The sequence below is a fragment of the Pristis pectinata genome, chromosome 23 (genome assembly GCF_009764475.1).
Source record: "Pristis pectinata isolate sPriPec2 chromosome 23, sPriPec2.1.pri, whole genome shotgun sequence".
NCBI lineage: Eukaryota > Metazoa > Chordata > Chondrichthyes > Rhinopristiformes > Pristidae > Pristis > Pristis pectinata.
In genome coordinates this window covers 33,352,986-33,379,556 of record NC_067427.1, presented here as the reverse complement: position 1 = coordinate 33,379,556, position 26,571 = coordinate 33,352,986, and the positions used below count along the sequence as shown (strand labels likewise).

At 45.5% G+C, this 26,571-nt stretch overlaps 1 protein-coding gene across 1 annotated transcript in view; it reads left to right on the top strand.

Moving 5' to 3' along the window:
• Positions 1 to 26,571, top strand: part of cacna1ba (calcium channel, voltage-dependent, N type, alpha 1B subunit, a) — a 645,315-nt gene that overhangs the window by 364,687 nt on the left and 254,057 nt on the right. The window contains 1 exon segment of the mRNA XM_052037346.1: positions 11,025 to 11,128. Coding sequence (XP_051893306.1) covers positions 11,025 to 11,128 — 104 coding nt within the window.

Below are 26,571 nucleotides of genomic sequence, written 5' to 3'. Positions count from 1 at the left end.
TAATTTGTTGGATTTTTCTATCATTTGCCTTTGGGAATATTTTATTCTTATTAGAACCAATTATATGCTATAGTACAGCTTTTAATGGAAAACCGCTTTTAAAATGTTCCCGTTCCAATACAGTAGTTTTGACTTGTGGGTAAATTTCAAATACAAGCCTGATAACTTGATGTGTATTAGCCATGTTTAGGGTGCTAAGTGCTCCCATAAGTCAGTAAGGTGGTCAGGAAGCATGTGTCATTGAGCCTGAGCTACAACATCTGTCCAACTAGTAAAGGGTGAAACATCAGCATGCAAGTCCATGCTCACAGCATGCTACAGACCTAACACTGCTACAGGGATGGATTGTTCCAAGCTGGCATTGTGTATAATCAGGTCTCAGTGTCGTCTGGCCAATGGTGCTTAAAGGAGCCCATTATGAACAAGATAAGATTTTAAATCGACATTCTTAGAGATATTTCTTTCTGCAGTTCGATAATAATGAGGTTGCAGGTCATAGAATAAAGTCTCTTGGTTTCCATACTCTATTATTCTGCTGCTCTAATAATTGAGCTGGATGAAAGTGTGAGCTAATGTGAACAGCGACTGGGGCACTAAGAATGGATTCTGAAAGCCTTGCACTTCACTATGAATGATTTATTGAGGAGGTAGCTGTGTTAGATTAATATGGTCTGCAGCATGAAGAATGGTAGGTTTACTGGCAGTTTGGGTCTCAGCATTAGAATAACGATGTGCTAATGTTGCTGAGTGAACCAAGGCTCGCTGGAGGTTTGACTTCCAGTGAGGCTGTGCAAATGGATGAGTTGTCGGACTGGTGAATCCAGCACCTTTGCTGATTCTCTGCAATGCTATGTGACTGGACTTTGGGACCTGCGAAATCTTGAGAAAACAATCATGAGCTTCCTGTACAATTTGCTGGCTGATTATTGATTGGATATGTAGGCAGTCCCCGGGTTATGTCAGGGATCCGCCCCTGAGAGCCATCCATCTGCTGATTCCTCCCTAAGTCAGAAACGTCTGTTTTCTGCAGTAGCCTTATAATATTGCTCCACATACACTTGCTATAATTCTTTCATTTCATTGAATAATAACCCTAACCTTACCCATAATTAAACTAATGGAATATATACTGTATCCAGCCATTAATGAATAACATGAAACATTTTATTATTATTACTAGCTTGACATGTGCTTTAAAAACGTATAGGAGGATTTGTCTAAAGTCAGATTTCCATAAGTCCGGCCGTCCGTAACCCAGGGAGCTCCTGTGTATGTAACTCTGAAACCTCTACGTATTTTCTGTTGCACCATGATTCATCCTCTGGTAATCTCTTCAATATTCACCTCCTTGAATCACAATACTCTGGAAGAACTCCTGGAAGGATTTGACCTGCCTGATATTGGAAAAGGAGTAACTCCTTGACACCTCCTTGAGCCCTGACACAGGATCTCTGCCCGAAACATCAACAATTTCTTTCCCTCCACAGACGCTGCTCAACGCACTGAGTTCCTCCAGCTCCAGATTCCAACATCCGCCATCTCTCGTGACTCCTTGACACTGTTGAATGAAACACAGCAAACAAGTTAATCAGTTGATCTTGCAGAAAGCCTTCAGTTCATCGCTGCAAATAGCAAAGACCTGGTTATTGAAATATCTTACAAGTTGTTGGCGTAAATTCTTTACAAAAATTTTGCTTAACTGGTAGAATAGGAATTCAATGAATCTTTAAGTGAGGGCCCTCAAAAAAATGAAACCTAGAAGATGCTCCAAGCAATGCACAGATTTGTGTAGTTATTCCAGCTCAAAGGGAGGTCGTTCAGTCCATCTGTTCATGCCAGCTCCTGACACATCAATCCCATCAGTCTGATTCTCCCTGTTCTTATTGTCTTCTCACCCTGCAATGTTTTCTGTTTCCCACGCTCGTCAACTCGTTCGATACTTACCTACTCTAAATGGCAATTCGAACCAGTTAACCGACACTAAATGGCGGGGTGTGGGTGAAAAATTGACCATCCGGAGAAGCCCACATGGTGGCAAGAAAGACCAAGAGCAGCCAAGGATGAGATCCAATGCAGGTCCCTGGAGCAGTGCGATGCCACTGCACCACTGTGCCACCCAAGCTGAGACAAGACCTTCCACTCAAGGATATGTCCAAGTACACAGTACCTACTCGTACTTACAATCCAGGAATATCGACGTATTAAGGACCACAGTAATGGCAAGGCTGCCACCTTTGCTGCATTTACGGGGCTATGCCTGAGATGTTTGCAGTATTGCTCTCTGTGACCATCTCCCTGCTGCCTCCTGGTGTTGGTGGAGTTATTAGGGGAACCGGGAGCTCTGTGTAAGCGACACATCACACACAACTCCTGCCTGGTGTAGCCAGTGTCAGATCAAGTGATAGGTCATTTCATCTTCAACTCAATGGTCTTTGCTCAATGGCCACTGCCTGGTGTGGTGGGAATAGTGGCAGGCACGGGGGTGGTGGGGGGAGGGCTGTGAATAGAACTTGCCTGCATTCACCACCTGAAGGTTGTAAATTGGGTGGGGATAAAGGGAAGTAGGGAGTGATCCAGCCCCTTCAGTTGCCGCTAGCCAACGGGTCAGTGGCACCCTCTCTGCTGATGGCCAGCACTTCGTCCTTAAGGCTTCCCCCAAGTAGATCCATAGTTGCTCCATTTTGGCTGCTGCAGCTGAGGCCGGTTCTCCTGGGAGATGAACAGAAAGGGTCAGTGACTATCTTCCAGCTTCTCTGGACGATATGCCTCCTTTGGCTGAATAGCTGACAGTATGTGGGCACACAGCGGTACAGAGGTAACTGAAGGAGCTGGAGTAATGCTGAATGTGTGTGATCCACTGGGACAGATGAATGTTATTTAGAAGTTCTGACGACGGGGATTGTTGTTGGGCGTGCGATTTAATTTAATTTGTTTTAAATTTTATTTACAGCGTGGTAACAGGCCCTTCCGGCCCAACGAGTCCGCGCCGCCCATTTTAAACCCAAATTAACCTACCCGTACATCTTTGGAATGTGGGAGGAAACCGGAGCACCCGGAGGAAACCCACGCAGACATGGGGAGAACGTATAAACTCCTTACAGACAGCGACGGGGATCGAACCCTGATCACTGGCGCTGTAATAGTGTCGCGCTAACCGCTACACTACTGTGCCGCCCCATATGATAGGATGTGATAGGAACGTATAGCATGGAACATAATGTAAGGCTTATGGTGCACTCTATGGAATGTGGGATTTGATGTCTTCACTGACTTTGACCATTTGTTAAACATTTAGTAGCTCTGCATTTATATCCGAAGGACTTCACTCACGATATTGACCTTGAGTGCAATTTTCCCCCAACCACCAGCTGACTCTGAACCTGGTGCATTTGTCCCCTTCTCAGGACCTCATTGACCACAATGTCCCACTCCTCGTACACATATCACATTGCCTGCTTCCGTCCACTCTCTGCTGTACACCATGAGAGCACCCTTCCCTGAGCATCAGCCAGATCCATGGTGCTAGCCACTCACAGAAGTGCACCTTGTGGATATGCGCTGATGTGGTAAATAAGAGGGCTTGCATTAGCTGGGCGATGAAATCTGCATGATGAGACAGAAGTTCAGATTTTGTGTCTGTCCTGCGCAGTGTCCTCAGAGTGTTGCTCAATCACACATGGTGCTCACTTTCCAGGGCTATCCAATTTATTCCCAGTGTGATTTAGCAACATTTAAGAAACTGAGGCAAAGGTGGCTGCCCCAATAAGGGGGCATTTTTTCCTTGCTAAATCCTCTCAGTTGCAATGAACGCTTCTAACCTGACAATCCCAGTTCTGTAGGTTGATCAACAAGCGCCAGGAACAGACCCTCTGAGATAAGGGACTGGATGCAATTGCACAGATGTGTCTGAAAATGTGTGTAGCAGGAAAGAGAAAGTGTTGGAGATATTGACTGACATTAGGTAGACAAATCCCCAGAGCCTGATGAAATAAGATAAGATTTCTTTATTAGTCACATGTACATTGAAACACACAGTGAAATGCATCTTTTGCGTAGAGTGTTCTGGGGACAGCCTGCAAGCGTCGCCACGCTTCCGGCGCCAACATAACTTGCCCACAACTTCCCAACCCATATGTTTTTGGAATGTTGGAGGAAACTGGAGCACCCGGAGGAAACCCCACGCAGGACACGGGGAGAACGTACAAACTCCTTACAGACAGCGGCTGGAATTGAACCCAGGTCGCTGGCGCTGTAAAGCGTTACGCTAACTGTTACACTACCTGGCCTGCCCTAAAAATATCTATCCCACGGTGTCATGGGAAGCAAAGGGAGATATTGCTGCTACTCTGGCGAAGATTTTTGCATCACATTTAGCCATGGATAAGGTCCCAGGAGACTGGAGGAAGGATGGAGGGAGGATCATGGTGGGCCGGAGGGCCTGTTTTGTGCTGTATGGTTCTATGAAGTTGATCCACATTCAAGAAGGGCAGCAGGGCTAAGACATGAAACTATAGTCACTTGGAAAGGCAGTGACTGATTTGAGGGATTCAGCATGGCTTTGTGCATGGGAAATCCTGCCTAACAAATCTGAATTTTTTTGCGGTGGTTATTAAGAAAATTGATGAAGGCAAGGTGGCAGATGTGGTTTACATGGACTTTAGCAAGGGTTTGAACAAGATCCCACACTGTAGGCTGGTCCAGAAAGTTAAGGCACATAGGATCCAACGTGTTTCGGTGACTGGATCCAAAACTGTCTGGGCAATAGGAGGCAGCGGGTAGGGGTGGAGGGATGTTCTTCTGACTGCAGGTCTGTAACCAGTGGTGGACCACAGGGATCAGTGCTGGGGCATTTGTTGTTTGTCGTATATATAAATGACTTGGATGAGAATGTCTGTGGTCTAATAAATAAGTTTGCTGATGACACAAAAACTAGTGGAGGTGTAGATAACGAAGAAAGTTGTGGAAAGATACAGAGGGACATAGATCAGATAGAATGTTGGGCAGAGCGGTGGCAGATGGGATTTAATCCAGACAAGTGTGAGGTAATACATTTTGGGTTGACTAATACTGGCAGGACAGATATATATAGAGGGACCTTGGGGTGCGAGTTCATAGCTCCCTGAAAATTGTGACACATGTGGATAGCATGCTGAAGAAGACATTTAGCTTGCTTGCTTTCATTGGCAGGGGTATTGAGTATAAGAGATGAGGCATCATCTCCAAACTCCTAGACCTGGGACTCAGCAACTCCCTTTACAACTGGATCCTTGACTTGCTGACCAACAGATCACAATCAGTAACAATAGGCAGCAACACCTCCAGCACGATTATCGGCAACACTGGTGCCCTACAAGGCTGCGTCCTCGGCCCTCTATTCCCTGTACACTCACGACTCTGTGCCCAGATTCTGCTCTAACTCCATCTACATGTTTGCAGATGATACCACCGTAGTGGACCAAATCTCAAATAAAGATGAGTCGGAGTACAGGAAGGAGATAGAGAGCCTAGTGACATGGTGTCATGACAACAACCTTTCCCTCAATGTCAACAAAACAAAAGAGCTGGTCATAGAGTTCAGGAAGGGGGCGATGTACATGCTCCTGTTTACATCAACAGTGCTGAGGTCAAGAGGGTTGAAAGCTTCAAGTTCCTAGGAGTGAACATCACCAATAGCCTGTTCTGTCTCAACCATATAGACATCACGGCCAGGAAAGCTCACCAGCACCTCTACTTCCTCAGGAGGCTAAAGAAACCTTGCATGTCCCCTTTGACCCTCACTAATATTTATTGGTGCACCATAGAAAGCATCCTATCTGGATGTATCACAGCTTGGTATGGCAACTGCTCTGCCTGGGACTACAAGAAACTGCAGAGAGTTGTGGACACAGCTCAGCATATCACAGAAACCAGCATCCCCTCCATGGACTCTGTCTACACTTCTCGCTGGCTTGGTAAAGCAGCCAGCATAATCAAAGACCCCACCCACCCCGGACATTCTCTCTTCTCCCCCCTCCCATTGGGCAGAAGATACAAAAGCCTGAAAGCATGTACTACCAGGCTCAAGGACAGTTTCTGTCCTGTTGTTATAAGACTATTGAACAGTCCCATAGTATGATAAGATGGACTCTTGACCGCAGAATCGACCTCGTTATGGCCTTATTGTCTACCTGTACTGCACTTCCTCCATAGGTGTTACACTTTATTCTTCATTTTGTTATTGGTTTCCCTTGTACTACCTCGATGTACTGATGTGATGAAATGATCTGTATGAATGGCATGCAAGACAAACCTTTTCACTGTACCTCGGTACACGTGACAATAATAAACCAAGTTACCAATTTACTGATTAACCATGTTGCATCTGCACAAGACATTGGTTCGGCCACACTTGGAATATTGTGCGCAGTTCTGGTCACCACCCGACAGAAAGAATGTGACAGCAGTAGAGAGAGCGCAGAGGAGATTCACCAGGATGCTTCCCGGTTTGGAAGGCTTTCATCTGGGTTTATTCCTGCTGGACGTGGGAGGCTGAGGGGTGACATTACAGAGGTTTATAAAATCATGAAGGGCACAGATATGGTAGGTGGTCACATTCTTTTTCCAAGGGTGGGGGAGCCTAAGGCTAAAGGTTTAAGGTGAAAGGGTAAATATTTAAAGGAGATCTGAGGAGCAAACTTTTCACACAGAGGATGGTGGGTATATGAAACAAGCCACCAAAGGCATTGGTCGAGGCAGGAACAATCACAGCATTTAAAAGGCATTTGAAGGGCATGGGAAAGGAACAGAGGGATATGGACCAAACTGAGACTGATGTCGATAAGCATCTCAGTCAGTATGAACGATTTGGGCCGAAGGGCCTGTTTCTGTGCTGTATATCTCTACGAATCTAGGAGCTCCAGGACAGAAAGGGAAGCCATACTGAAGTGCTGTCTGGTAATCGAGGCTGAAGGGTAGGATTGATGGATGAAGTCAAAGGTTTGCCGCATTTGTGCCTTTCATTGAAGCTTTATGGATACTGTCTTCATGCAAAGCCATAGATGAGTGATTTACGCAATGTCAGGATAAATCGTTGCATATTAAAAAAGACCATCATAACACTTTGGAGAAGTTTCATGATGAAAATTCTGCTCCTCACTTTTTACTTGCTCCTCAGACGTTGGACCTTTTCCAGTAACTGAATCAGTTCAGCAGAATTTTTAATCTCCTCATTATTAGGCTGTGATCAAGGGTCCCATCTGTTCGCTGCAGCCCTCCTCAGCTGAAAACTGCTGGTTCTTCAACTAATGACCTCTGTGTTGAAGTGAAATATATTTTAATTTTAAAAGATGGTTTCTTGCCAAAGACATTAATTGGTTAAGCTACCACACTGGATGTGTTTGGTATTGGTATTGTTCATGATTTGTACATTTTAATGCAAGGTTTTGTGAACATTAATGAAGAAATGTTCACGTACAACATCTTTGAGGATAGAGCCTTTTGTCAGAGCATGCTTCATATAAAGTATGTTCTGTATTGTATATTTTATAACAAAATGGGTTGGCTCAGTGACACAGCTGGTAGAGCTGCTTCCTCACAGCACCAGTGACCCAGTTTCAATCCTGACCTCCAGTGCTGTCTGCGCATTTTCCCCCTGTGACTGTGTGGGTTTTCTCCGGGTGCTCCGGATTCCTCCCACATCCCAAAGGCTTGTGGGTTGGTTGGCTAATTGGCTGCTGTAAATTGCACCAAGTGTGTAGGTGAGTGGCAGAATCTGGGGAGAGTTGATGAGAATGTGGGGGGAATAAAATTAAGATTCATGTAAATGGGTGGTTAATGGTTGGGTGGAAGTTGATTATGAAAAGGCCCCAAGGGACTGGACAACAGCAAATGTGATACAGCTGCTCAGCAAGAGTGGAGGGGGGAGCAAGGGAAGCCTAGGCCACTCGTCTCAGCATCAGTCGTTGGGAAATGCTGGAAACAAGTATTAAGAAAATAGTTACAGGATACCTACAAGATCAAAATATGATGAGCCAGTGTTTGATACAAGAGAAATCGTGTGTGGTAACTATGTTAGATTTCTTGGAGGATGTAACCAACAGTGTAAACTTGAAGGAATTAGTAAATGTCATACATTTGAATTTAACTGCGTGAGATAGGGGCTCATGGTGTTATCAGCATTGTATTACCACAGGTAGAAGGCTGGTTAACCAACTGAAAGCAGAGAGTTAGGATAAACAGACCACCCTCAGGTTGATAAGCTTTAACCAGTGGGATGCCTCAGCTGCTTACAATATGATTAACAACTTCGATACAAGGACTTAGTGTGTTGCTTCCAAGCTTGTGGATCTAATAAAAAGTGGGAAGATAAGTTGTGAGAAGGATATAAAGAGAATGTAAAGGGATATAGTCAGGTTACGTGATGTGGCGGATGGAGTTGAATGTAGGGAATTGCCCTTGATAGGAAGAATTAGAAAATATTATTTAAATACTATGAGACAATGAAATGTTGGTACAGAAGAGATCTGGATGTCCTCAGCTAAGAGATATCATAAAGTAGCATGTAGGTTTACCAAGTAATTTGAAAGAAAATGGAACATTGGGGTTTATTGTGAGGACGATGGAGAATACAAGGAGGGAGTCTGTGTAAGGTGAGGCCACACCATCTCACAGGTTTTTGGTCTCCTTATTTAAGGAGGGAAATACCTGCCTTTGTTGCCGGTGCGGTGAAGATTCACTACTTAAAGTCATAGAATAATAAAGCATGCAAACAGGCCCTTCGGCCCCACTCGTCCACGGCAGCCATGGTGTCCGCCAAGCTGGTACCACCTGCCCGCGTTTGTCCCATATCCCTCCAAACCCCTCCCGTCCATGTGCTTATTCAATGTTGTTACCGCGTCTGCCTCAACCACTTCCTCTGGCAGATTCCACATACCAACCATCCTCAGCGTGAAGAAGTTGTCCCTCAGGCCCTTATTGAATCTTTCATTGCCCACCTTAAACATATGCCCTTTAGTATGTAGTTCCCCTTCCCTGGGAAAAAAACTGTGTGTGTTCACCCTTTCTATACCTCTATAGGGACAACCCTCAATCTCCTACTCTGTAAAGAATAAAGTCCTAGACTGCCCAACCTCTCCCTCAAGTCCTGGCAGCAATCTCATCAATCTTCTCTGCAGTCTTTCCAGTTCATTGATGATTTTCCTTTAACAAGGTAACCAAGACTACACAATAATCCAAGCTATATAATGCAGCTATATAGGTCCCTGGTCAGACCCCACTTGGAGTACTGTGCTCAGTTCTGGTCGCCTCACTACAGGAAAGATGTGGAAGCCATAGAGAGGGTGCAGAGGAGATTTACAAGGATGCTGCCTGGGATGCAGAGCATGCCTTATGAAAGCAGGTTGAGGGAACTCAGCCTTTTCTCCTTGGAGAGATGGAGGATGAGGGGGGACCTGATAGAGGTGTATAAGATGATGAGAGGTATTGATAGGGTAGATAGTCAGAGGCTTTTCCCCAGGGCTGAATTGGTGGCGACAAGAGGACATAGGTTTAAGGTGCTGGGGAGGAGATGTCAGGGTTAAGTTTTTTTACTCAGAGAGTGGTGAGTGCGGGGAATGGGCTGCCGGAAACGGTGGTGGAGGCTGATACGTTATGGTCTTTCAAGAGACTTTTGGATAGGTACATGGAGCTGAGTAAAATAGAGGGCTATGGGTAAGCCTAGTAATTTCTAGGGTAGGGACATGTTCGGCACAGCTTTGTGGGCCGAAGGGCCTGAATTGTGCTGTAATTGTTCTATGTTCTGTGTTCTAAGTACGGTCCCATCAATGTCTCATACAACTGCACCGTAATGTCATAACTCCTATACTCAACGTCCTGACTGATGAAGGGCCGCATGCCAAATGTCTTCTTCACCACTCTTTCAGCGAACCATGTACCTGTATTCCCAGGTCCCTCTGTTCCACAACACTTCCCAGGGCCCAGCCACTCACTGTACATGTCCTCCCCTGATGTGACTTCCCAAAATGCAACACTTCACACTTACCTAAATTGAACCCCATTTGCCATTCCTTGGGCCACTTACCCAGCTGATCACGAGCCCACTGTAATTCTTGATAATCTTCTTCACTGTCTATGATACCACTTATTTTAGTATCAACCATGAACTTAACAACCATATCCAGTGCACTCACATCGAAATCGTTCATATAAAACAACAAAGATCCCAGCACCGACCCGTGTGGCACATTACTACACACAGGCCTCCAGTGCGAGAAACAACCTTTGACCATCACCCTCTGCTTCCTACCAGGAACCAATTATGAATCCAATCCGCGACCTCCTCCTGATAAGAGGGTGAGCTTTTAATACTGGGATAAGGAGGAATTTCTTCTCCAAGGGAATCTTCATGATTCTCTCCCCAGTAGAGCTGTGGATGAGTCATTGTGTGTGTGTAAAGCCGAGATCAGCTGACTCAAGTCTCACAAGGATCAGGCAGGGTCAACCTGATGCCAATAATCAGCATGGCTATGATCTGATATGATAGCCCCAACCCTAATGGGGGATTGGGTTCAAAGGATTCATGGCTGCTCCTGTGTTCTTTCTTAAGTTCCCTTTGACCTTCCTCAGTGAAGAGGAGGCATTGTTAAGGGTACAGACTTGGTTCTGAACAAAAGCCTGCTCTTATCTGTGATGAACTCACGAGTAATCAAAACTGCTTTTAGGGTAGAAGGTATTGTGTCTTAGAAGGTATGAAAGGCCTTCAGTCATAATATTTATGGAATAAGTGCCAATAATCTTAGACATTGCAAAGAATAAATGGCTTGTTACATTTAAATTGTCCAATCATAACAATATCTAATGATGTAGGGTGTTTAGTTATAGTTAACAAATCAAGAACACTTTGCACATATTCATTTTTATTGAAGATTGCATTTGACTTATTTACTTCTGCCTCAATTAATTTTGCAGCCAAAATAAGCTGCTGACACAACCGTGTTTGCCTGTTCTCCTATTTCACTACAGTTCTCTCTCTGTTATTTATTTGACAGGCTAATGATGCCTCGGGGAACACCTGGAACTGGCTGTATTTCATTCCTCTGATCGTCATTGGATCTTTCTTCATGCTCAATCTTGTGTTGGGTGTGTTGTCAGGGTGAGTGAACTGCAATTTATAAATCGCCAATTAGCATCATCTCAGAACCAGGGAAGTAACGGGAAACTCTTGATGACAGAATGCCCATTGCTTAAAAGAATATTCAGCTTTGGTTGAGTCTCCATCTGTCAATGATGCCTTCACGTCAGTGAGAAAGGTGTAACAGCAGCAGAAGATGTGCTGTCATCCTTCTCATCAGGGACTCTGATGAGTTGTCATTTGGATGGAAGCTTGCTTGCTCATGTGTGCACTGTCTGATATGTTGTAGTGTGGTGCTTGTATTAAAAAGCACATTCCGTTTGCAGGACAGGATGTTCTGCTGTTTACAGTGCAGCTTGCAGCTGTAAAATTAAATTCTCAGCTCCCTCTAAACTGGGGAGTTTACTGCACTCAAACCTCCTCTCTGTTTTGGCTGTTTGTTCGTACATGAACTGAGCATTATTTTAAAAGCTAAGTCTTGGTCACTGCCAAAGTTAAAATGACTGGACGATTAATCAGGATGTAGTCACTAACTTATGTTAAATGTCTGTATGAAAACCCTGAAGGGGGTGAGAAGAAAGACTGAAGGAGGTGATGAACATCTAAGGGGGTTCCCTGCACCACCCAAACCTGAACCTTCCACTGACTGGAAGGACGGGGAGTAACTAATGGGAATCAGGTGAAGTTTTGTGACTGGTGTTACCTGTATAAGCTGAGAGCATTACGGTGCTGTGCAGTGATTTTGAAATGTTAAGGTCAATCTTGGTCGTGCTTGCTGATTACTGCAGTAAGTTTTACCATATTTTATTTCTTGTATAGCTGTAAGTCAGAAGGTTGCAGGTTCTAGCTCCACTCCAGAGGCTGGAGCATAACAATCAGGCTGACTACAATACAGTAATGAGGGAGTGCTTGCATTGTCAGAGATGGTGCCTTTTGGATAAGATGTTACTTGGATAATCTGTTTGCTCCTTCAGGAAGTTTTAAACCATCCCATGGTGCTATTTCAAGGAAATCTCTGCTGCCCAGTTAGTTTTTAACCCTCACTCTCAACCATCAGAACAGATTATCTGGTTATATTCACCTTGCCATCATATTGTCGAAGCTTGCACCTTGAGTTGGCTGCCATGTTACCGATATTATACTTCAAAAATATTTTGGCTATAATTTTCTTTCGGACATCCTGGAAGGGGATGTGAAGAGCATTCTAGAACAACAGTTCGACCTTGACTTATTGCACCTCATAGTTTCAGATATAACCCAGATGTTAACATCACCCCAAGCCAGAAGGTGAAGTGTTTGTTAGTTTCACTTACAAAGTGGGTAGCATATAATGGATGTTAAAGTCATCCACAGACACCCATGTTATATTGAGCCTACATTGCGAAGTCTTTCTTTTCATTTTATTAGGAACCTCTGTACCAGTAAGTAAGTCACATTCACTTTGCCAAAATCTTACAACAGGTAGATACATGGACTGTTAATTTCTAACAGCAGGATGCAGCCAGGACTACTTGTTCCAGTGGAGATATAGCAGGAATTGTCCCCCAATGGCCATTCAAATTCAATGGAAGTAATGTCAGACAAACAAGAACCTCAATGGGAAGTTGGACATCCCCACAACAAGCATTAAGCAATGACTTTTAATTCTAACTGGGAAATCTAATAAGGCCAATAGTTCTTGTGCCTACATTTCAGACATCTACTAAAATATTATGGATTGGGAGCAGGCAAAATACATGTGAAATAAATCACACATTAGTGGCCGTGAAGCCTTTGTGTTAGAAAATAAAATCTTTGTGAATCACCTCTGGCTGAACAGCTGTATGGTTAGCCATGAACCAACGAAGAGTTAATCCAACACTTCTTTCTGATTGACTTTGCTGAGCTATTGTAACTGAAGTTAATGTGGAATTTACATTTATTTTGCGGTAACACCAAGCTGGATTCTGCTGAGACACAGGGATTATAGAGTCACTATGAATGGTTACTCTCTCTGGTGCCATTAGATGTATATTATTATTAGATTTCCGTAATGATGCAGCCTAATACCTTCCCATTATTTCTAATCAAGCACTGCGGCTCCTGTAGCACCAGTTTTAGACCATTGCGCGTTGTGTGTCAAATGAAATTATATGAAGGTTGTTACCAAGTGACAAGAAGAAACTCATTACTGAAGAAAAGTCCTGGTAAGAAAAGGCACTAGCCTTTCATCAAGTCTTCACAAACTGGAGCAAGGCATTTCAGACTGATGGGAAGTCCAAAGAAAAGGCATCTGCTTTCCTCATGGTCTTGCACTGGGACTCTCCATACGAATGGCTTGAATGAACCATGTGTGGAAAGCATAATTATGGAATTTTTTAACATGGAATCAAGGAGGGAGGGTCATCTCTGGAAGCAGCTTTTGAATTTGATTCACTTAAAATTGAATCTTATATATAATTTCCAACAAAGGCTGTCAAATTACTTCCTATTTCTGAAATCTTACTAACGTCGTAATTTTGCAGCAATTAAGAGTGAGGGGATTTATTGTGCAATGCTAACCTAAAAATCAGAAACCAGAACTTGAATGCATAGAAAGCCTCAAACATTGTAAGACTTCCCTAAACATTTCACGGTTACAAAGGAATGTATGACAATCCAAAGGAAGAGATTTGACTCCCATGCCTAATCACAGATTGTCTCCTGCAATGATCAAATGTTGCTACGATTAACTAGTTTTAGAGGAGACAAAGGCATTGTTTGGAAGGATGTGATTGTGCCAGAGATGCTGCAGAGGTGATTTAAGATGGTGTTGTCAGGCTGTGGAATTATAATTGTGCAGAGAGACTGTCCAGGTTGAGATTGTTTTCTTTGGAACAAAGGAAGCGGAAGGAAATTTGACTGAGGCATATAAAGTTACCAGGTGCCGAGACAGGGGGGAGTGAAATAACCTCTTTACTTCAGCAGAGAGGGAAATAATGAGGGGCGGAAATTTAACTTCATTGGTGAAAGAATTAATGGGTGGTTGAAGAGAAATCCATTCACTCAGTGACTAATGTGATTCTGGAGCTCACCGCCTAAGGGAGTGATGGAGGTAGAAACCTTCACCGCATTTGGAAGGTACTTGGAAGAGCCACAACCAACAAGATGTAAACTGAGAACTGGGAATTGGGATTATCCTAATATCCCTTTTTGCTCTGAACACAATGGGTCAGGTGGACGCCTCTGTGGTGTAAATTTCTATGATTCTGTGAACAGAGTTAACAACGTAGTTGCAATGAGATGTTCCATCACTTTGCATCTCATTTTTGAAGCTAGACCTTTGTGTCAGTGATTGGATTTGTTAAAGGCATCAGATGGTGTCAAAGAGAGGAAGAAACGTTCATCTGAAACTGGCCACTGGTCTGTCAAAACAGGATTAACACTAACATTAACCTGAGTTGAAAGAATTTATCTTAACTGACCACTGCTTATGCATGAACAGCAGCTGCCCTCTGTAAGTGAAGGCTGTGGATTGGCAAGGTTCAAACAGTTGGTCCAGAGGGTTGTGGTGGGTTTCCAGAATGGGAGGTGGGTGGCTGAGGGCGTGGTAACAGTAGGGAAGCAAAGGAAGGGGGCGTGCAAAGGGGAACAAGAAGCTGGGGGCAAATATAAGAGCTGCAAAAAGTTACAGAATTAGAATTACATAGCACAGAAAAAGGCCATTCCACCTTGTGCCCGCGCCAGCCCTTCGAAAGAGTTATTAGATCCAGTTCCCTGAGAGAGGATGTGGCCATGAACCAATTTCGACACATCTTTGAATAGTTTAACTTGAAGGCCCTGCAGACCAGGGGCCAATCAGTAGGCAAGGATGAGAACTATGGATGATGGACACTGGTCTCATAGGATATGATATAAATTGGTCATCTGGAGGTTTACAGTTGATGAAAGGGTAGAGATTTATGGTGAGTCGGGACGTGGGAAAAGCAGGATCAACATTTTCCTGGACACATGGGCTTGGGTGGAGTTACAGGGATGATGCAACAAGGGGGAAAGTAGGGAAGGTTTGTGATGGAGCAAGTTTTACAACCTCAGCTCAAGAGTTGAGTAAGTGCCAAGGTTTTCTCAATGTTTAACTGAGAATTGTGTTGTGTTCTCAGTTACATAGCAATCTGATAATGGAAGGGCTGAGGGAGGTGTCATTGAGTCACACAGCACGGAAACAGGCCCTTCAGTCAAACCAGTCCATGCCGACCAAGATGCCCATCTAAGCTGGTCCCATTTGCCAGTATTTGGCTCATATCCCTCTCTATCTGAGTGCCTTCCAAACATTGTTAATGTACCTGCCTCAGCCACTTCCTCTGGCAGCTCATTCCATATATGCACCACCATCTGGGTAATGAAGGTGGTGGAGAAGGAGAGTGTCGGGATGGGCAGAGTGTGGTTGTGAATGTGGAGTGGCTGAAGAATTTTTGCCTGAGGGATACTGAAGGTGACGGCACAGTGGTGTAAACGTCAGAGGAGAATGGTGTAGATAGTTTAAGAAGGGATGCAAGGATAAGCCAGGGAACAACAAGCCAGCGAGCCTAACATCTGCTACTGGAGGGGATTCTGAGATATAGGATCTATCTGTATTTGGAAAGGCAAGGACTGATTAGGGATAGTCAGCATGGCTTTGTGTGTGGGAAATTGTGTCTTGTGACTTTTTGAAGAGGTGACCAAAGGATTGATGAGGGCAGGGCAGTGGACATTGTCTCCGTGGACCTTTGAAAGCCTTTGAAAGATCCTGGATGATAGGCTGGTCCAGAAGGTTTGATCACATGGGATCCAGGGTGAGCTAGCCAACTAGACACAAAATTGGCTTAGTAGCAGGAGTCAGAGCGTGGTAGTGGAGGGTTGTTTTCCAGATTGGCAGCTCTGACTAGTGGTGTGCCTCAGGGATCGGTGCTGGGCCCCCTGTTGTTTTTCATCAGTACTAATGATTAGGATGAGAATGTAGGCAACATGATTAGTCAGTCTGCAGATGAAACCGAAACGGTTGGTGTGGTGGACAGTGAATAAGGTTGTCTAAGGTTACAACAGGATCGAGATCAGCTGGGAAAGTGGGTAAAGGAATGACTGATGGAGTTTAACTCCGAGAAGTGTGAACTGATGCTTTTGAGAAGTTTAACCAGAGCGGGACAAACAGAGTGAATGACAGGACCCTGGGGAGTGTTGTAGAACAGAGAGACCCAGGAGTACAGGTACATGAAAGTGGCGATACAGTTAGACAGGATGATAAAGAAGGCGTTTGACATGCTTGCCTTCATCGGCAGAGGCATTGAATACAGGAATTGGAACCGTCATGTTACAACTGTACAAGACATTGGTGAGACCTCTGGTCACCATGTAATAGGAAGGATGTGACTAAACTAAGGAGCATGCAGAAAATATTCACAATGATGTTGCAGGGACTGGAGGGTTGGAGTTACAAGGCGAGACTGGAGAGGCTGGGAGTGATTTCCCTGGAGTGAAGGAGGCTGAGTGGTGATCTTACAGAGGTTTATAACATCATGAGGGGTATAGATAGGGTGAATGGTCACAGTATTTTCCAAGGGTAGGGGAGTCTAAAACTAAGATTTCTTTATTAGTCACATGTACATTGAAACACACACAGTGAAATGCATCTTTTGTGTAGAGCATTCTGGAGGCAGCCCGCAAGTGACCCCACACTTCCGGCACCAACATAGCATGCCCACAACTTCCTAACCCATATGTCTTTGGAACGTGGGAGGAAACCGGAGCACCCGGAGGAAACCCACGCAGACACGGGGAAAATGTACAAACTCCTTACAAAGAGTAGCTGGAATTGAACCCGGGTCGCTGGCGCTGTAATAGCGTTATGCTAACCGCTACAGTACCGTGCCTGCCCTGGAGGACATAGGCTGAGGAAAGATTTAAAGGGGACCTCTGTTGCAACTTTTTCACACAGAGAGTGGTGGGTGTGTGGAACAATCTGCCAGAGGAAGTGGTAGAAGCAGATGTTTAAAAGACATTTGGACAGGTACACAGACAAGAAAGGTTTAGGGGGATATGGGCAAATGCAGACAAAGGGAACCAGCTCAGGTAGGCACCTTGGTCGGCATGGACAAGTTGGGCCAAAGGGCCCGTTTTCATGCTGTGACTCTATGACTCCATAGCTGTAAGTACTTTCTCCATGTTGATGAAGCAGGTCTGCTGAAGGATGATGAGCCATAAGAGCCCCTCATGGCCACAGACTCTTGTCATTTGGGCCATTACAATGTTGTGAAGAGGAGGGACGTGAGCGCAGCAGAGTTGTGGGAGAGGCGGCCTTAGAAGTGAGGAATGACAAGGTGTTCACGGTCTACAGAGTGGGTGAGTTATTCAGGATGGGAAGGTCAGAGGTGGTTTTTATCTATAAAGGGCTGATGACAATAATTTTGAAAGACGAAGGCACCATGTGCAGAGACCATTCGCAGTAAGCACTAAAATGCAAAGGGAACATGAATCTTTTGTCATAAGTCCCCTGTTCACCAAGGCCCTGCAAGGAAGGAGAAACAAGAAATTCTGCAGATGCTGGAATCTGGAACAATACACAAAAAGTGCTGGCGGAACTCAGCAGATCAGGCAGCGTCCATGGAGGGAAATAAACAGTCAACGTTTCGGGCTGCCTGACCTGCTGAGTTCCTCCAGCACATTTTGTGTATTCCTGCGAGGAAGGAAACTTGTTCCACCTGGTTTGTCCATTGTGTGAACCATCCAAATATGGTCAACTCTTAATCATGCTAGATAATTAACCGAGGAGTCTTTCAGCTGAAGGTGATTGGGACTGGGTAACGATCTCTGGGCTTGTCAACAACACTCACACTAATGACAATAGTGTACTGGTGAATGAGATGAAGTCGGGACAGGCTTATGACTCTGAGCAAACCACACAGCAAAGTCAATTTATGTGGAAAATACAGTCTATTTAAGCAGCAGAGGAAACAGAAGGCACAGCACCGTCGGGTAACGTCTCCAGAATATTGCAGTGAATGGAGGACAGTTACACATATGTGTGTGGACTCAATCATAGTTACTCATCGTGGTGTGGATATCAAGCTTGGCAAAACCATTGACACTAAATGTGGCCAGTGGATGATACAGTAGTGACTATACAGTTGGAAGTGGCCAGCATTCTATGTGAAGATAAGATATTAAAATAAGATATTTATTTATTAGTCACATGTACATCGAAACACACAGTGAAATGCGTCTTTTTGCGTTACTGAGAATGTGCTGGGGGGCAGCCCACAAGTGTCGCCACTCTTCCAGCACCAACATAGCACGCCCACAACTTCCTAACCCGTACGTCTTTGGAATGTGGGAGGAAACCGGAGCACCCGGAGGAAACCCACGCAGACACGGGGAGAACGTACAAACTCCTTACAGACAGCAGCCGGAATTGAACCCAGGTCGCCGGTGCTGTAATAGCGTTATGCTAACTGCTACACTACCGCGTCACCCTTGTTACTGCAAGTTACTATCGTTACTGCACTGATTGTACTTCCACACAATCACCACCTTCCAATAATGAAGTGGTTTCTAACTCATCTTCCTGACCACCCAGTAACCAGGTACAGTAGCAACTAGAAGCATAGAGACTAGTGGATTGAGCTGATGTGTCTTCTCCAACAGACACCGACTAATAATTTCCCAAGCACAGGCACTGATCTCACCAGTATTGAAGGACCTACAGCCATTCACCAGGTAGAGCTGGCCTTGCTGCTGCTGAGTAGTCAAAAATACGTCCACATGACTGTGGAAACCACAGAGACTTCCTGCACACTTGGATACAATGTGGATAGCAAGCTATCGTCTTCAGTGGATCAATTTAAAGTTAGGGGGCCAGAATTAAACCACAAATCCCTTAATGCTGTTTCTAAATTCCGAACGTTCATGAGTTAATCTTCGAAATTGTTTTGAGAAGTAGATTAAAATGTGATTCCATGAAGAGGAAATTGACTTTGCTGAAGTTATTTCCCAATCAGGTGCTCTGCTCTTCCTAGTGTCTGCAATGAGTGTGTGTGGGGAAGGGTCTGCATGGTGCTGAGGACATGCTACCAAGCTCTCCAGCACAGGTCTGTGGTCATTTCCCCAGCGCCTTCACTCTTGCTCTGACCTGCAGTCAGGTGAGGATGAGATCCTGCCTGCACGGTGGCCTTTTCAATAAGTGCCTTCTACCTTTTACATATTGCGAACAGCCTAGAGACTTGTCATTAATGCAGAGATGTCACAACCAATATTGTGGATTTGTCAGGCCACTTTAAGTAATCCTCCTTTGTTCTAATTCATTTGTTCCTTCGACCATCTGGGAATGCAACTACTTCTGGTCCTTTTGTTTTAGAAAATAGTTCTTTGTGGCATTTTTGTTGAGAGTGTTATTTGCCTTTGAGAAAGTGAGATGATGTTGGATCTGTCACTGCCTAAAATGCTTCTGCATTGTCTGCACTCCTGTCTCTTGGCCGGAGATGAGCCCCAGTTTTATAACGCCAGGTGCATCTCCTCACACCAGGTCAACCTTAAACATGGTGAACCCAATCTCCCAAATCTGTTGAAGGGACACAAAGTTGCCCTGCTGGCACAGACCGAGGCAGTAGTCAGCTCCCAGGCATGTTCTTTGATCACTTCTCTGGGCAAGGTGCTGGCCATGAAATGGGTTGAAACCGCACGGAGAGAGCACAGCGGGTGCCATTGTTTTCCCTTTGTTCCTGACTTTGAACATCAGTGGCAAACCATAGATCCACGATGCCTATTCAGTGCCTATTAAACAATCTCCACTGATGCAAGTCCTGAGAAGACTTGGAGAGGTTAGGAACTTCAAACTACCTTTCCAGACTCTGAGACCAGCTCAGCCTAGCTTCCAACACTGCTCTCTAACAATAATGGCTCAAGGTGAGACACTGGAAAACACGGACCACTTCTCACATCCTTGGAACCATCTCTCGGTGAAAGCAGACCCTGATGACGCCATTCACCATCATTTTCAATGCACCAGAACAGCTTGAAGTAAAGGGTAAACACAAGGTGTACTGAGCAGCAATGATCCTTGCTCACGAGACCTGGACAACCTCGAAGAGGCATGTCAAGACACTGGAAGGATGCCACCAGTGCTGTTGCTGCATTATGCTGGGCTCCTGCATCATCATAATGAAGGGACAAGGTTCTCTGTGCCATCCCAAGTTCACCGGGAGGATAAGTGAAGCAGTGTCAGTGTTTTCTCTCTGGCCGACATCCCCAGCACTGAGGCCTGAATTACATTTGGTGAGCCGTGCTGGGCAGGCCTCGTTGATCACAGACTCCTGAAGAGCCCCTCTGTGCCGAGCTGTGCTGCAAAAAGAGATTACCAGGCAGACAGATTCAAAGCTGAACGCAACATCCCCACTGACTCCTTGAATCCCTGGGCCATGCCGCTCAGTGTGGAGAAGAAACACCGAGGTGGTACTGAGATCCTCCAGGCCAGGCACTGGGAACACACAGAAGGCCCGTATAAACAGAGGCAGGAGTGTGCAGGGTGCCCTCCCGCTTGCCGCCTCCTGCCCCATCTGTGATTGCCACAGATGTCATTTCAGGATCCACAGAACCGCTGGAAGGAAGGGATTCCTCAGCAGCAGACAATGAACCACCTTGTCCGAGCTCCAGAACTGTACTCACTCTATCACAGCATCACAGAATGGTAATGTCACATGAGACCATTCAGCCCTTTGTATCAATGCCAGCTCTCCGCAAGGTTGCTTCATCACTCTGGAATTACTTTCTTCCAAATACTGATCAGATTCCCTTGTGGAAGTCGTGATTGAATCTGTCTGCACACCCAGTCAGGAACTGGCGAATCATTCACTGTGTCTCATTAAAAAATGTTTTTCCTTTTGTCAACTTTTTTAACTTTTGCTTCGTCATCTCAGATCTTGTTCTCTGATTCCTCATCCTTCCACTGAAAAGAACCGTTCCTGTCTGTACCACTATACTGTCCGAACCTCTCATTAATTTGAATGCTAAACTGGTAGTTATTGTACAAGATCCGAAATCTTGCCACCCCTGTGAATGACCATCAGAGAGCTGGGTGCAGGGAGAGGTGGATGGCGGGGGGAGAGAGCCAGTACTCCTCTCCCCTTTTTGGGCAGTCCCTCCAGTTTTGTAGGTCCTGAGGTGACAGATGAGGCCAATGTGGGACCTCAGACTCTGTCACACATGGGGCAGGAGACACCTGATGGGGTGGTTGGGTAGTTTGAGAGATGGAGCGCTCCTTCCACCATTTCCACTCAGCTTCTGCACCAGTCAGGTGTTGACATTCCAAGTATTCAGGTAACAATCCCCTATGAATCTGCTCTGTTTTTGATGGTTCATAGGCTAGGAATTTCCAGGAATGTTTTGTTTTCTTAAGGAGGTTTTGGGTATGTCCTTGAATTGTGTCCTTGGTGCATGGTAACCTCTTGCCTTGACCAAGCTCAGAGTACAATGTCTGGGGTTGACCTTGTTGTTTCTGAGTTGACCTTCTTTTGATATTGTGTCAGCTTGGGCTGCTGGTGATGGGGAACTGGATAGGTTGCTGTGAAATGAAGTCAACGACACTCGTGTCAAGGACAGGACCATGGCTGAGGAGGTCTGATGTTGAACGACACCGCTTCCCACCAGAGCTCACAGTGAACAATTACTGCTGGGGAAGCTGGCCAGGATGAGGACTTGCTTATCCTGTCAATGGATCTGGAGGACTTTCCTGAGCCGACACTGGTAGCATTTCGCCAGGTGCCTGTTCCTGATAGTCCATCCCTCAGAAACGTACAGTGGGGCAGGGGTTACTGAGCTGCTAGGACCATGAGATTTATGTGGGGTTTGAGGTCTTGATTTTCAAACAATGCTTTCCTCACACGAGTATTGACTGTGCTGGAACTCTGAAGGCAAAGCACATTTCATCATCGATGGTGCCTTCAGTGAGAGGTGACTTAGAACATGGAACATGGAACAGTATAGTACAGGAACAGGCCCTTCAGCCCACTAAACTAAACTAAATCTCTTCTGCCTGTGCATGATCCATATCCCTCCATTTCCTGCATATTCATGTGTCTGTCTAACAGCCTCTTAAACACCACTGTTGTATCTCGGCTTCTGACAAGGAATGTAGACTCTGCTCTGTTTCCCAGGGTCTCATTGTGGTATTGGAATTGGTTTATTATTGTCACTTGTACTTGTCTTGCATACTGTTCATCCAAATCAATTCATTACGCAGTGCATTGATGTAGTACAAGGGGAAACAATAAGAGAATGCAGAATAAAGTGTAACAGCTGCAGAGAAAGTGCAGTGCAGGCAGACAATAAGGTGCAAGGTCATAATGAGGCAGATTGTAAAGTCAAGAGTCCACCTTATCGTACTAGGAAACCGTTCAATAGTCCTATAACAGTGGGATAGAAGCTGTCCTTGAGCTTGGTGGTATGTGCTTTCAGGCTTTTGTATCTTCTGCCCAATGGAAGAGGGAGAGGAGAGAATGTTCGAGGTGGATGGGGTCTTTGATTATCCTGGCTGCTTCACCAAGGCAGAGAGAAGTGTAGACAGAGCCTGTGCCCACAACTCTCTGCAGTTTCTTGCAGTCCAAGGCAGAGCAGTTACCATACCAAGCCGTGATACTTCCAAATAGGATGCTTTCTATGGTGCACCGATAAAAACGAGTGAGTGTCAAAGGGGACATGCCAAATTTCATTGCCCTCCTGAGGAAGTAGAGGCGCTGGTGAGCTTTCTTGGATGTTTAATGGGGGGGAGTTGTTGTACAGTAGGCAGGTTGGTGGGGAACTTTTGTTGTGCAGATTATCACCACATTTTCTTTCGATGTAGAGGAGGCCATTTTGTCCCATCAAGTCTATGCTAGCTCACAGATCAAACCCATTCCCTCACTAACTTTCCCTGTAATCTATTCTCCCCACAATACCATCAACTATTCTCAGATTGTACCACTCACCTACAAGCCATGAGTGAATTACAGTGTCTATTTAACCGACCAACCTGCACGTCCTTGGGATGTGGGAGGAAACCGGAGCACCCTGGGGAAATCCACGTGGTCACATGAGAACATGCAAACCTTACACAGCAGCACCTGAGGTCAGGATTGAACCTGGGTCACTGGAGCTGTGAGGCAGCAGCTCTACCAGCTGTGCCATGGTGTTGTCTTGTGTAAGGTCCGTTGTTTTGGATGCTCCAAGGAATAAGTTGATGATAACAGAGCTCAATCTCCGAATGTGCACCTACTCAAGCATTGTCTGTGTACTCCTCGGGGACTGAGGTTGGCTGGCCTTTGACCTGGAGTGGAGGGGATGTCAGCTGAACACGTTCCCATTGGTCCTGTAGGCTACCAGGGAGGTGAGGAGCAGTATTTCAGTGAGAACGAATGAGAAACATGTTGGACGATGACACAGCCTGGCTTGATTCGGTCCACACTGGACCTATTAGTTAAGATCATTGGTTGCACACCATCATGTAGCAGCTTTAGGATGGAGACAAGTTTCTGAGGGCAGCCAAGTTTGAGAGTCTCGGAGCTGATGACTTCGGGAGGTGAGAAAAGACCAGAGACTGTGGTTGTTTCTGCACCCTGCGCTTTGTTTGGAGTTGATGGGTGGTGAAGATTATGTTCACCGTGCCTGTGGATGGACAGGATTCATACAGTGAACTGGGGAGCAACTGTGTGGTCACTGGAGGAAAGTGGGTGAGGAGGGCTCTGGTGATGACTTTCCCTGTGGCAGAGATTAGGATGGCTCTCTGGAGTTACCACAGTCACATTTATCTCCTTTGTTAAAAATGGTCACAAATAGAGTCTCTCTGAAGTGGCCTGAAATCTCCTCCTCTTTGTTGATGGATTGGATGCATCACGGCTTGGTATGGCAACTGCTCTGCCCAGGACCGCAAGAAACTGCAGAGAGTTGTGGACACAGCCCAACGCATCATGGACACCAGCCTCCCCTCCATGGACCCTGTTTATACCTCTCGCTGCCTTGGTGAAGCAGCCAGCATAATCAAAGACCCCACCCAGCCGGGTCATTCTCTCTTCTCTCCTCTCCCATCAGGCAGAAGATACAGGAGCCTGAGGGCACGTACCACCAGACTCAAGGACAGCTTCTATCCCACTGTGATTAGACTATTGAATGGTTCCCTCATACAATGAGATGGACTCTGACCTCATAAACTACCTTGTTATGACCTTGCACCTTATTGTCTAGCTGCAATGCACTTCCCTGTAGCTGTGACACTTTACTCTGCATTCTGTTATTGTTTTTACCTGTGCTACCTCAATGCACTGTGTAATGAATTGATCTGTATGAACAGTATGCAAGACAAGTTTTTCACTGTACCTCAGTACAAGTGAGAATAATAAACTAATACCAAAATTTGTGATGGAACTCCATCTCTGCTGAGGTTTGGAACTTCAACAGAGGTATCCGAGGCCTTTTGTTTCTCAGTTGACTGTTTATACTTGTCAGCTTGGGCTGCTGAAGAGGTTGGATCGGATAGGTTGCTGTGGAATGAAGTCAAGGACACTTGTGTTGAGGGCTAAGCCATGGCTGAGGAGGTCTTTGAGGTGTTCCTTCCAGTGGGCACTATCTGCCTCCCTGTCCTTGATAAGGTCTCTTCTGTTCTCGGCTCTCAGCACGGTGAGCTCATGAATACTTGGGTTGTGGATGGTCTTGGTAGAGCCGAGGAATCTTCACTGTTGCTGAACCTCTTATACTCCTTCAACCAAATATCTGTTCTTCAAGTCACCAGTTTTCTGTTGGATCGTGACTGCAGATGACTGTAGAGCAGTCTGTTTGCCTTGTGAATGCCTTGTGTTTGTGGTTAATTAACATCGGAGCTAAGCACACTTCCAATGCCATCTTCAAATTCACCAATGACCCTACTGTTGTTGGACGAATCACAGGTGGCGATGAGTCAGCTTATCGGAGCGAGATAGGACACCTGGTCGAGTGTTGTCACAACAACAACCTCTTGCTTAACGTCAGTAAAACTAAAGAGCCATCTGTTGACTTCAGGAAGGGGAAGGAGGGTGAACATGCACCAGTCTACATTGGGGGATCGACAGTGGGGAGAGTCAGCAGCTTTAAATTCCTGGGTGTTAACGTATCCGATGACCTGTCCTGGGTCCAGTACATAGATGCCATCATAAGGAAGGTGCACCAGCATCTTCACTTTCTTAGGAGGTTAAGGAGGTCGGGCTTGTCACCGAACACTCTGACAAACATCCACAGATGTACTGTTGAAAGTATCCTGACTGGTTGGACCACAGTCTGGTGTGGCAATTTGAATGCACAGGAATGTAAGAAGCTGCAGAGAGTAGTGGACTTAGCCCAATATATCACGGGCACATCCCTCCCCACCCTCAGTACTATCTACCAGAGGCGCTGCCTCAAGAAGGCAACTTCCATCATCAAAGATCCCCACCATCCGGGCCGTGCCATCTTCTCGCAGCTCCCGTCAGACAGGAAGGATAGAAGCCTGAAGTCCCACACCACCAGGTTCAGGAACAGCAACCTCCCTTCCACCATTCGGTTCTTGAACCAACCAGCACAACCCTAATCACTACAGTTTAGCAACACTACGACCACTTTGATCACTTTGCACTAAAATGGACTTTGGTTTTTTGTTCTAATTGTGTTCTTTCTTGTAAAAATTGTGTATAATTTGTTTAATTTATATTTTTTCATGTGAATGGGGCTTATCTGATGCTATGTGCCTGTGATGCTGCTGCAAATAAGTTTTTCATTGCATCTGTGCACACATGGACTTGTGCAGATGACAATAAACTCGACTTTGACTTTGATCTAACCAGTCCTGGTGCTTTCTGGTGGAGAAGCCAAGAGTTTATTCATAAGTGCTAATTGTGGGATTTCTGGGGAATCAGATGCCCTGCTGTTCCTGTAAGTGGGACATTATCAGATTACATGTGAGGCAGTATCTTTGGAGAATGCTTGGGACATTCAATTTTGATGTTCTTGTGCCAATATTTCTGTTGGTGTCATTGCCTTTGGTCCACTTAATAGAGATGACAGTAAAGCAGGCAATGGTCAGTCCAACAGTCATTGGCACGGGTGATGCGAATAGCCTTGCGTCTCTTGGCAATAACATAATCTAACTGGTGCCAGTGCTTGGATCGGGGTGTTATCATCAGGCCTGCTGCTAGTCTCTCTGCTGTTGATTATGACAAGTCCATGTTCCACTCATCTGGTCAGAAGAAGTTCAGCCAGAGTTTTTCCATACCATCTCATTCTTAAAGGTAAGACCTATTTCAAAGAGGCTGCCTTCCTCTTTTGGGTTGTCCTTCTACCACGGAACCAGCATGCTATAGTCATCAATGCACAAGGCCCAAGCCTGGACCTACCCAAAGCCAAGGAGCTCCTCTGTTTTGGGTGGGGTCCAGGGTTGGAACATGTGCACTGGTGACTCCAGCATGCTGGTTCCATGTGAGAATGGGCCAGAGAATTACGAA